The following is a 13,407-nucleotide window of genomic DNA, read 5'->3' as shown; positions in this document are numbered from 1 at the left end:
TGCTATTATAACATTCTTACACCATGTACAAAGTGATATAATATAACTTGAAGCTGGAATGTTAAAAGCTAAATACATATATTAATATTATGAACTCTAAAACAACCACTGAGAACACAAAAATAAAAGACAGATATCTAATACATGAACAAAGGGGATAAATGGAATCATAGAAAACTATTCAATGCCAAAAGAAGGAAGTAAAAGAGGGAAAAGAAAGAACATATGTGTTGAATAGAAAATACGGTGAGATGGTAGATTTAATCTCAAACCAGTAATAACATCAAATGTATATGAAATGCAGAGATTTCAGATTGGATAAAAAGGTAAGATCTAATTATATGTGGCCTATAAGAAGCCTACTTAAAAATAAACAGACAAATAGATGAAAAGGTTAGTATGGAAATATTACACCATGCTGAAACTAAGAGAAAGCTGAAGTGGTTCTATTAGTAATGAAAAAAGGAGATTTCAAGGAAAAAAATATGACTGGGGAAAAAGAAGCTCATTTCATAATGATAAAGTGGCCAATTCATTAAAATGATAAACTAAAACTTTATATACCATATGGAGCTTCAGAATATATGGAAGAAAGGCTGATAAAATTGGAAAGGAAACAAACAAGTCTGCAATTACAGTCTGAGATTTCAAGCCCTCTCGCAGCCACTGATAGAACATGTAGAGAGAGAATTAGTGAGGGTATAGAATACCTGACAATGCTTCAGCCAACTTGACCTGTGATATTTGTAGAACACTCCACACAGAAACAGCAGAGTAGACACTGTTTTTAAGTATGCATGAAATGTTTACCAGGGTAGATCTTGTAATGGGTCATAAACAAGGCTCGATAAATTTAAAAGGATTCAAGTCATCTGCGACTAATAATAAGAAATATATATATTTGGTCTTTGCCCCCAATTTCTGACACAGAGTTGCTAAAACCCTGGTAATTTCCTGAGTGATATGAGTGCTGGAAGAATCTTTTGTTCTAACATTTGGTTTTGATCCCAGTTCCTGACACAGAGCTCCTAAATCCCTTGGAATTTCCTGGGTAACAGAAGCATCATTTGCTCTAATGACAGACTCTCTTGGTGGCTCCTGGATAGTTTCAGGATAGGAGCTGGTCACCAGAAAGACCAAGCCATGATTAGAAGCTTGGAACTTTCAGCTCCCTCTCTCCCCTTCCTCTGGGGCTGGAGATTGAGTTAAGAATCAGTCATGTCTGTGTGATGAAGCCTTATAAAAATCCCTAAAGTATAGGACTCAGAAGTCTTCCGGGTTGGAGAATGCATGCAGGTATCAATAGGTTGGAGCACCCTCTCTCTGTGGGAACACAAGCTTGTTCACTCGGGACCCCCCGGACCTGACTCTACAAAATACACTGGAAAGCATCAACAACAGAATCAAACAAGCAGAAGAAAGAACTTCAGAGCTTGAAGACAAGGCTTTTGAATTAACTCAATCCATCAAAGACAAAGAAAAAAGAATTTATAAAATGAACAAAGCCTCCAAGAAATTTGGGATTATGTCAAATGATCAAACATAAGAATAATTGGTGTTCCTGAGAAAGAAAAGAAATCTGAAAGTCTGGAAAACATATTAGAGGGAATAATCAAGGAAAACTTCCCTGGCTGTGCTAGAGATCCAGATAGCCACATACAAGAAGCTCAAATAAACCCAGAAAATTTATCACAAAAAGATTATTGCCTAGGCACCCAGTCATCAGGTTTTGTAAAGTGATAACAAGGAAAGAAACTTAAAGCTGTGAGGAAAAAGTATTGAGTAACTTATAAAGGAATACCTATCAGATTAACAGCGGATTTCTTAGCAGAAACCCTATAAGCCAGAAGGGACTGGGGTCCTACCTTTAGCCTCCTTAAACAAAACAATTGTCAGCCAAGAGTCTTGTATCCAATGAAACTAAGCTTCATAAATGAAAGACAGATAGTCTTTTGCAGACAACAAATGTTGAGAGAATTTGCCACTACCAAGCCAGTACTACAAGATCTGCAAAAAAGAGTTGTAAATATTGAAACAAATCTTCAAAATACATCAAAATAGAATGCCCTTAAAAGCATAAATCTCACAGGACCTATAAAACAGTAACATAACGAAAAAAAGGAAAAAAAGGTATTCAGGCAACAACCAGCATGATGAATAGAATAGCACCTCACATCTCAATGCTGACATTGAATGTAAATGGCCTAAATGTTCCACTTAAAAGATACAGAATGGCAGAAAGGAAAAGAATTCATGAACCAAGTATCTGGTCTCTTCAAGAGACTCACCTAACAATATATAAGGACTCACATAAACTTAAGGTAGAGGGGTGGAAAAAGATATTCTATGCAAATGGACACCAAAAGTGAGTAGGAGTAGCTATTGTTGTATCAGAGAAAACAGACTTTAAAGCAAAAGCAGTTGAAAAAGACAAAGAGGAAGATTATATAATGATAAAAGGACTAGTCCAACAGGAAAATATCACAATCCTAAATATACATACACCTAAAAATAGAGCTCCCAAATTTATAAAACAATTAGTATTAAACCTAAAAAAATGACATAGACTGCAATACAATAATAGTGGGAGACTTCAGTACCCCACTGACAGCACTAGACAGGTCATCAAGATAGAAAGTCAACAAAATAACAATGGACTTCAACTATACCCTAGAACAAATGGACTTAACAGATACTTACAGAACATTCTACCCAACAACTGCAGAATGTACATTCATCAGCACGTGGAACATTCTCCAAGATACAGCATATGATAGGCCACAAAAGAAGTCTCAATAAATTTCAGAAAATTGAAATTATATCAAGTACTCTCTCAAACTACAGTGGAATAAAACTGTAAATCAATTCAAAAAGGAACCCTCAAAAGCATGCAAATACATGGAAATTAAATAACCCACTCTTGAATGATTGTTGCATCAATAATGAAATCAAGATGGAAATTTAAAAATTATTTGAACTGAATGCTAATAGTGACACAACATACGAAAACTTTGGGATACAGCAAAAGCAGTGCCTGCATCAAAAAGTTAGAAAGAGGACAAACAGTCAATCTAAGGTCACAGCTCAAGAAACTAGAGAAACAAGAACAAACCAAACCCCAAACTCAGCAGAAGAAAAGAAATAACAAAGATCAGAGCAGAACTAAATACAATTGTAAGACAAAAATAATACAAAAGATAAATGAAAAAAAGCTAGGTATTTGAAAAGATAGACAAAATTGATAGACCATTAGCAAGATTAACCAAGAAAAGAAGAGGAAAGATCGAAATAAACTCGATTAGAAAAAAAACAGGGGATATTATAACTGCTACTACAGAAATACAAAAGATCATTCCAGGCTACTATGAACACCTTTACATGCACATAGTAGAAAACCTAGAGGAGATAAATAAATTCCTTGAAATACACAAGATTCCTAGATTAAGCCAAGAAGAAATTAAATTCCAAACAGACCAGTAATAAGCAGCAAGACTGAAATGTTAATTAAAAAAATGCCAACAAGAAAAAGTGCAGGATCAGACAAGTTCACAGTTGAATTCTATGAGACACTCAAAAAAGAATTGGTACCAATCCTATTGATGCTATTTCAAAAAATACAGAAAGAAGGAATTGTCCCTAAATCACTCTACGAAGCCAGTATCACCCTAATACTAAAACCAGGAAAGAACATCACAAAAAAGGAACATTACAGATCAATCTCCCTGATAGACATAAATGCAAAAATCCTCAACAAAATATTAGCTAATGGAATCCAACAGCATATAAAAAAGGTAATCCAACATGATCAAGTGGGTTTCATAGCAGCGATGCAGGGGTGGTTTAACATTAGCAAGTTAATAAATGTGATATAAGACATAAGCAGAATTAAAAACAAAAATAGCATGATCATCTCAATAGAGACCGAAAAAGAATTTTACAAAATCCACCATCCCTTTATGATTAAAACCCTCAGCAAAATCAGCATAGAAAGGACATACTTTAAGGTAATAAAAGCCATCTATGACAATCCCACAGCCAACATTATACTGAATGGGGAAAAGGTGAAAGCACTCCCGTTAAGAAGTGGAACAAGTCAAGGATGCCCACTTTCACCACTTCTATTCAACATAGTACTGGAAGTCCAAACCAGAGCAATGAGACAAGTGAAAGAAATAAAGGGCATACAAATCAGTAAAGAGGAAGTCAAACTGTCGCTGTTCACTGATGATATAATGGCATACCTAGAAAACCCTAAAACCTCATCGTAAAAGTTCCTAGAACTGATAAATGAATTCAGCAATGTTTCAGGATACAAAATCAATGTACACAAATCAGTAGCACTGCTATACACCAACAGCAACCAAGCTGAGAATCAAATCAAGAACTCAACCCCTTTTACAATAGCTGCAAAACAAACAAATAAACACAAAAACCACTTAGGAGTATATTACACCTAAACAAAGAGGTGAAAGACCTCTACCAGGAAAACCACAAAACACTGCTGAAAAAAATCAAAGATGACACAAACAAATGGAAACACATGCCATGCTCATGGATGGATAGAATCAATATTGTGAAAATGACCACACTGCCAAAAGCAATCTACAAATTCAAGGCAATTTCCATCAAAATACCAAACTAGAACAATTCTAAAATTCATACAGAACCAAGAAAGAATCCACATAGCCAAAGTAAGGCTAAACAAAAAGAACGAATCTGGAGGCATCGCATTACCTGACTTCAAACTATACTATAAGACTAAAGTCACCAAAACAGGTGACTATGGAAGCAGGCTCATAGACCAATGGAACAGAATAAAGAACCCAGAAATAAAGCCAAATACCTACAACGAATTGATCTTCAATAACGCAGACAAAAACATAAACTGGAGAAAGCACACCCTATTCAACAAATGGTGCTCGGATAATTGGCAAGAAGAATGAAACTGGATCCTCATCTCTCACCTTATGCAAAAATTAACTCAAGATGGATAGAAGATTTAAATCTAAGACCTGAAACCATAAAAATTCTAGAAGATAACATCAGAAAAACCCCTCTAGACATTATCTTAGGCAAGGATTTTATGACCACGAACCCAAAAGCAAATGCAATAAAAACAGGGATAAATAGCCGGGACTTAATGCAACTAAAAAGCTTCTGCACAGTAAAAGCAATAATCAGCAGAGTAAACAGACAACCCACAGAATGGGAGAAAATCTTCACAAACAATGCATCTGACAAGGGACTAATATCCAGAATCTATAAGGAACTCAAACAAGTCAGCAATAAAAAAACAAATAATTCCATCAAAAAGTGGACTAAAGACAAAAATAAACAATTCTCAATTCTCAAATATACAAATAGTCAACAAACATGAAAAAATGACCATCATCACTAATTATTAGGGAGATGCAAATCAAAACCGCAATGTGATGCCACCCTACTCCTGCAAGAATGACCATAATAAAAAAATCAAAAACCAATAGATGTTGGTGGGCACGTGGTGAAAAGGGAACACTTGTATACTGCTGGTGGGAATGTAAACTAGTACAAACCACTACAGAACACAGTGTGGAGACTCCTTTAAGAACTAAAAGCAGAACTGCCATTTGATCCAGCAATCCCAGGTATCTACTCAGAGGAAGAGAAGTCATGCTACAAAAAAGATACTGGCACACATGTTTGTAATAGCAGAATTCGCAATTGCAAAAACATGGAATCAGCCCAAATGCCCATCAATTAACGAGTGGATAAAGAAAATGTGGTACAAATGTACTATGGAATACTAATGAGCCTTACAGAGAATGAAATGGCAGCATTCGCAGGAACCTGGAAGAATCTGGAGACCACTATTCCAAGTGAAGTAAGAATTGAAATGCAAAAGTAAACATCGTATGTTCTCACTCATAAGTGGGAGCTAAGCTATGAGAATGCAAAGGCTTAAGAATGACACAATGCACTTTGGGGACTTTGGGGAAATGGGTGGGAGGTGAGTGAAGGATGAAAGACTACACATGGGGTGCAGTTTACACTGTTTGGGTAAAGGGTGCACCAAAACCTCAGAAATCACAACTAAATAACTTATACGCATAACCAAACATCACCTTTCCCCAAAAAACTACTGAAATAATATTTTAAAAATAAATAAAAGTTAAATGAGAGAAATGACATTAGTGTTCAGAGACAATCTATTCATGGATGTATGAAGGCTGGAAATTATAGGAAATCCACATAAAATCAACATTGTCAGTGCTAAAACAAAACCTGATGGCTCCATTTTCTTAAGAGCAAAATTGCAAAAAGTGATATTAACATCCATCCTAGAAGAATGAAACACACATCACCTTTACTGATATGAGTAAATGATTTGTTTTTCTTTGAAGGAGTATCCAAGTGTATTGTGTTCATTTTCAGAAAGAGAGCACACTTCTGTCAACAGGCATCTGTAGTTTTCAGGACCAGGCAGAAATTCTATCTTCCTTTAAAGGTCAGGAACAAAAGTAGAGGCAGATGCTAGGCCCCTCTGCCCAGAGCCAAGTGGTTAGGACCATCAGGGGGAAGGATGGAGGCTTGAGCTTCCCTGGTCCCCCAGATCCTCTGGGTGCTGCCCTCCCCCACTGCAGCTGCCCCCTGTGACGTCTCCGATTCCGCGAGGTGCTGTCCTGGCCCGTGCGGGACCCCATGGCCAGAGGGAGCCCAGCGCTCGATGTCTTGTGTGCTTTCTGGAGTCCTGATTCCAAAGGTCACCAAGCTCTGCACACTTGGCCCCAGCCAGAAACTTCTGGAAGCCCAATTTCTAAGGGAAGGTCTCGACCACTGCACTGTTGTCATGGGCAGGTACCTGAGCTGATTCCTGGGCTGGCCCCGGGCCAGGGTGCTGCCCCAAGCCCAGAAGCACGGGGATATGCGGTCCAGGCCCATCCTCTGCTCCCAGGTCAAGGACCACTGCAAAGTTGTCTGTGTCAATGGGAAGCGCTGGGTCTGCACCAGGCCCCTCCCCACAGCCCCTCCCGACTGGGACTACGCCCGCATCTGAGAGAGATGGTCCCCGAGGCCCCGGGAAACCCTGGAGGCACTTTCCCAACAGGCCACCACTCCTGAGTATCACCGGGCTGGACTTTTCCAAGGCTCACCTGGCCTACGTGAAGCGGTGGCTTTGGAAGCATCTCTGAAAGAAACACAGCAGCCCCAGTAAGGGGCTTATATATCAAACTTTCATCTCCCTGGGATAGAGCACCTGGAGGAAGGGGTGGCTGTGGGCACAGCTTCCACAGACTTAAACATTCCTGCCTGTTGCCTCTGAAGAGAGCAGTGGATCTCCCAGCACAGCGCTGGAGCTCTGCTAAGGGTCAGACTGCCTCCTCAAGTGGGTCCCTGAACCCCATGCCTCCTGACTGGGAGACACCTCCCAGCAGAGGCCGACAGACACCTCATACAGGAGAGCTCCAGCTGGCTCTGGTGGGTGCCCTTCTGGGATGAAGCTTCCAGGGGAAGGAGCAGGCAGCAATCTTTGCTGTTCTGCAGCCTCCACTGTTGATATCCAGGCAAACAGGGTCTGGAGTAGACCTCCAGCAAACTCCAGCAGACCTGCAGCAGAGGTGCCTGACTGTTAGAAGGAAAACTAACAAACAGAAAGCAAATTGGATAAAGAATCAAGACCCATCATTGTGCTGTATTCAGGAAACCCATCTCACGTGTAAAGACACACATAGGCTCAAAACAAAGGGATGGAGGAATATTTACCATGCAAATGGAAAGCAAAAAAAACGAGGGTTGCAATCCTAGTTTCTGATAAAACAGACTTTAAACCAACAAAGATCAAAAAAAATAAAAAAGGGCATTACATAATAGTAAAGGGATCAGTGCAACAAGAAGAGCCAACTATCCTAAATATATATGCACCCAATACAGGTGCACCTAGATTCATAACGCAAGTTCTTGGAGACCTACAAAGAGGTTTAGACTCCCACACAGTAATAGTGGGAGACTTTAACACCCCACTGTCAATATTAGACAGATCAACAAGACAAAATTAACAAGGATATTCAGGACTTGACCTTAGCTCTGGACCAAACTGACTTAATAGACATCTACAGAACTCTCCACCCCAAACTGACAGAATATACATTCTTCTCAGCACCACATCACACTTATTCTAAAATCGATCACATAATTGTAAGGAGGTTAGTTTTAATGTAAACAAATCTGTCCTTGTTTACCTTGGAGATCTGGGCTAAATCATGGTAAATGTACAATACATAATTATCAAAAAGTACAAGTGTTTCTTCTTCACCACAGTGTTCTGAATTTGAGTCTTAAGTGAACCTCACTCCCTTCTGTCAGAGGACTTTTTGTAATGGAGGAACAAATTGAGAGTGGCCTTGGGAAGGTACTCACAGTGCCTCCACGTGGAATCTTAGCTGTTGGGTCCCCTCCCCTCCCCTCCCCATCTTTCCTTTCTTTTTTTTTTTTTTTTTTTTTTTTGAGACAGTCTCACCCTGTGGCCCAGGCTGGAGTGCAGTGGTGCGATCTTGGCTCACTGTAGCCTCTGTCTCTTGGGTTCAAGTGATTCTCGTGCCTCAGCCTCCAGAGTAGCTGGGATTACAGACACGCACCACCAAGTCCAGCTAATTTTTGTATTTTAAGTAGAGATGGGGTTTCCCCATGTTGGCCAGGCTGGTCTCAAACTCCTGGCCTCCAGCGATCCATCCACCTCAGCCTCCCAAAGTGCTGGGATTACAGTTGTGAGCCACCACGCCAAGCTGGGTTTTTCTTTGTCTTTGTTATTCCAGAAGTTATTTTTTATTCCAGGTATTTCTCTTCATTTCCTAGGACAGTCTGAAAGTTAAGCCTCCTAGATCTCAAGGGAAACTATCAATAGTGTTTTGTGGATAATGGCTTTGGCTCTGTGTTCAGTGAACCATCTAAGTCTCTTGTGAAATAAAAACAAAACAGGGATTGAGGAGCAAGGGAATATCTCTGAGGATAACATGAAAATGGAAAGCTTTTGGCAGAAAGAAGAGCATTAGTGAGGCATATTGCCAAAATTGAAGATGGAGGCACTAGGGATTCTAGCAAAGCTGTCTGACAAGGGAAAGGGCCTGCTGCCTGCAATTGGCCAAGTGACCAGAGGCCAAGCCAAGAGCTACTGGCCGGGCTCAAGGGCCAAGGGAGCTGAGTCCTTGCCCTCTAAAGCTCCCCAGTCTCCAAATTAAGAACCTCTCATTGTCCCAGAGCCTCTGGCAGGTGATCCCCCCAACAGTGCTAAGAAGGGATGTGACATCTTCCATGCCCTGTAGGAGTGATACTCATCAGCATTACTAGTTTTGCTGGGTCTCTAATGATCAACCATGGGAACATACACTGTTCTCTAAATTAAGACACCCACAGACCCAAGGAAAAGGGTTTGAGTCCTGAAGGAGTAGGGATGGAGGCAGCCCCTCATATGTGTACTTCCAGGACCGAACTGAACTTTGAAGAAGTGACACCCTTATTACAAAAATGTGTAAATATGAATCAGCCAGCCTCAGAAGAATTTGATCTGCCTGTCTCTATCACAGCGGTATTTTTATACAGTAGTATAGTCTTAAAACCTTGACTGTTGCAAGAAAAACTCAACTAAGATTATTTTTATAACTTTGAAGTTTTTCCACATTTTGTGCATAAAGTAAAAGTGTGAACATTTGTCACACCATACTATTTCAAAGGTGCATAATTCAAGTTCACATCAAATTTATAACATCCTGATGAAGGTGTAGTCGTGGGGGACAGCAAAGGCAGCTTGGTGAAGGACAGCATCACAGCTCCGAATATCATCTGTCTGCCTACAGATAACGCTTTTATATCTCTAGCCAGGTCCTGTCCTCTAAACTCCAGTCCCATAAATCCCATGCTGTATCCTGCAGGATGACCAAAGACATTTCAACCTTCTCATGTCCTTGCTTGACTCTTACCTGCCTTTCTAAATGCACTTCTCTATGTGCCAACTCCATTCTTCCAGTTGCTCAGGCCAGAAACCCTGGAGTTCTCCATGGCTTTCTCTCTTGCAGCCCATGCCCAGTGAGTCAGGAACTTCTTTGGCTCTACCTTCTCTCTGTCTCATCACCAAATGGACCAAGGCCCTAAACAGTTATGACACTGACTCCTTAGGACCCATATGCTCCAAAATATTTACTCTTTGGCCCTTGACAGAAAACAACTTCTGAGCCTTGTCTTATAGGGAGGATTAGAGAAGGAAGAAACTCTGAAAAGCTGGATGGTAGTAACAAGGGCCATCAGTTTAAAGGTGACATGAAGGATGACAGTTGCACACAGATGAGTTTCACAAATGTCTGCATCTACAGACAGATGGAAGAATAGAAAAAGGCTCTCCTGAAAGGATGAAAGGCATTCATATTTTAGACAATTATCACCATCTTACATGATAACCATCTAAACATACAGCAGGAAAAGGCAGAAATTGTTGGATCGGTTACCTGAAGGATCGGAACTGTAGAGACTGGCGGCTGTTGTTATGGGTCCTGGTGGGTGGATGGCGCTCGCTGAAGACCTCTGACTTGCAATCAGAATCCTGCTCTTTGCAGATGGTAAACGGGACATTGCACCCAATCCTAGCTGGGGCTTAAGGAGCATGGCTGACCGATAGAAAGTTGGAGGGACTTCGTAATGAGCATAGGGAGGAGAACAGAACTCTTCTTTTCCAGGGTGGTCTGTAACCTATGATAGACGAACAAAAACTCAATCAGAGACCTTCACATCATAGTGTGAGTTCTAAATAGGACCACGAGACGGAGGCTGAACCAATGACCACTCTGGTACCACTGAGCTGCTTGATCGCAAGTCCGCTACCTTCCCTGGGCCACAGTGTCTTCGTCCCCTGACTGACAACACACCTGGATGACCTCTCAGGTCTCTTCCAGTTCTACTACTCTACAAATCTATAGTTTACTGGGGTTAAAAAGAACTCACTGGATAAGATTTTTTTAATTCCATTGTTACAAAATCACTGGAATCTGAGTAAGCAGCCAAACTATAAATGTCAATAAAGCAAAAAAAGCATTTAGCAAATGTTCATAAAATTATGGAAGTTTTATTATACCTGTGGGAAAAAAAGCCGTAATCTGTATGATAACCTAGTCTTAGACTGACTAGATAAACTGTATCCATTTATATTAGATCTTTACTGGGCTACTTAGGAAGCAAAAAATTGCATTGTTAACAAGGGAGGAAACATTAGCCAGAAAAATAGGGAAGTTAATGGAAAATGTGTTTTCAGACCTGTACTGTGTGTTTACCTAAAGACCTGAGCCTCAGTTATATCCTCTGGTCGTCTGCCCTAGTGAGGTGATGCCCCCAGGAAGGTTTGAGCAAGTTTCACCAGAATGCAAGTTCTAGGGCACAATCTCATCAACTGCTGACTTCAAAGCACCAAAAACAATGTCTAGCACATAGCTAGAGTCAATAAATATTTATTAAAGAACCATGTTTCCATTTTTCCCTAAGTTTAATAATAACATAACGTTACTGTTACTTTCTCCTGTAGCTAGCAGTTTGGCCTAGAATACAACCTGTGGGCAGTACCTTTTATATATGCAATTCTGTACTCATTAAGTCTGTTCATATTATCAATGTTTTTTTCATATTAAACATGAAAAAAAGAGAGAACTAAATAATCTATTTCCTTTAAGTTACAACAAAAAATAGTGCTAAGGGCTATAAATGAAAAGATACATCTGTTAATTAACTCTGTTCTAAATCACAGCACATTTTATGTGTCAAACTTGTATCTCAGGAATCATAAGCATTTAATAATATTCTTTAATAAGGGCTATAAAAGCTTTGATCCAAGCTGTTGAAGAGATAAACCCTTAAATTGATACTCATTTAATGTTGAAATAGATATAAAGTCCTCCTTCAAATTGACATTGTAGAAACAAAAGATTAGGCCTTTAAAGTTTTATCATAATCACACTGTAAAATATGCATGATTGTTACAGTAGATAGATTGTACTTGGCTACAGCAAATTATATTCCTATGAAAGAACATTCTACATCTGCACTCTGATAAATTTTTTAACATACTCTACTTACTCTCACTATCAATCTCTGGTTTTTCTCACATACACCCTTTTTTAATTTTAGTTTCTAAATTTTGGGTTCCATTGCACATTGCTTTGAGCAGGTGCTCTTATTAAGAAATTGGTATTATTTCCAAACTACGTCTGTCAGGTTTTAGGATTGCAATATGCTGATCTTAGTAGTTACTGGGTGCCTTGAAACTGAGTAGTATTTAGGGATTAAAATTCACCACAATCTCACTCAACAATGATCTTAACGATTTCAGTAACTTCAATGCCTATCATTTTGTTGGGTAATTTGTTTCTGGTGAGATCGCAAATTCTTTAAAAGTGGGAAAACTACACCTTTGATGTCTAGTCTGTGCATTTTTAATTAAACAAGGGAATCTACAAAAAGCTTCATACTCTTTTCCTTAATCTTTACTGACAGAATACAGCAGGTGACACAGCCCAGTCATAAACACATACAGAACAATCCCAAACACTGCCATTTCCCTCCTTCCATCCCAATGGAGAGTTTTTAGAGAAATCACTTTGAAAGCAAACAAAAGAATCCTATGATTTCAAACGAACTCGTAAAGTCAAGGCATGCAAACAAATACATTCTTACCAGGCTGTCCCTCATCCTATTTGCCCTGCACTGTTCTCAGTGGGATAGTGTGCCGTGCAGACAGAGGGTACAGGTGGAGGCGTCGTTAACAAGCCACTGGGATAGGGGTGAGGGAAGGGTGTCTGGGATGGTTAATTTTATGTGTCAACTTGGCTGGGTCGCAATACCCAGATATTTGGTCAAGCATTCTAGATGCTGCCATGAAAGTATTTCTTATATTAGATAAACGTTTAAATCAGTAGACCTTGAATAAAGCAGCAGACCCTTCAGCATGTAGGTGAGTCTCAGCTAATCAGTTGCAGGCTTTATTAAAAACAGACTGACTCCCCCTAAAGAAAAGGGGATTCTGCCAGGAGATCACCTTCAGACCCAAGCTGCAGCACCAACTCTACCCTAAGTCTCCAGGCTGCTGTCCTGCCCTGCAGACTTTTGACTTGCCAGCCTCTACAATCATGAGCCAATTTCTTAAAATCAATCAATCAATTTCTCTCTATATATATATAGATAATGTGATGTAACCTCTCTCTATATACATCTATATCCATGTTTCTCTATGTATGATATATATATAGAAATATATATATATAATATATATTGAAACAGAGAAAGAGACAAAGATGTATACACACCACACACACACACACACACCTATTAGTTCTATTTGTCTGGGGAACCCCAATTGATGCAGTGCCCCTCAGAGACGAGTGGCAGCAGTGAGGA

The 13,407-nt window shown here is 39.7% G+C and overlaps 1 protein-coding gene across 4 annotated transcripts in view; it reads right to left on the bottom strand.

The window, feature by feature from the left end:
* Positions 1-13,407, bottom strand: part of MTUS2 (microtubule associated scaffold protein 2) — a 625,283-nt gene that overhangs the window by 408,315 nt on the left and 203,561 nt on the right. For all 4 annotated transcript variants that reach the window (XM_050766814.1, XM_050766813.1, XM_050766816.1 and 1 more), the window contains one exon: positions 10,476-10,716. In XM_050766814.1, the coding sequence (XP_050622771.1) occupies positions 10,476-10,716 (241 nt within the window). The remainder of the gene's footprint in view (positions 1-10,475; positions 10,717-13,407) is intronic.

This window comes from Macaca thibetana, chromosome 17, assembly GCF_024542745.1.
Source record: "Macaca thibetana thibetana isolate TM-01 chromosome 17, ASM2454274v1, whole genome shotgun sequence".
Classification (NCBI taxonomy): domain Eukaryota; kingdom Metazoa; phylum Chordata; class Mammalia; order Primates; family Cercopithecidae; genus Macaca; species Macaca thibetana.
The sequence above is the reverse complement of the archived record's forward strand: the minus strand, read 5'-3'. Positions and strand labels throughout refer to the sequence as shown.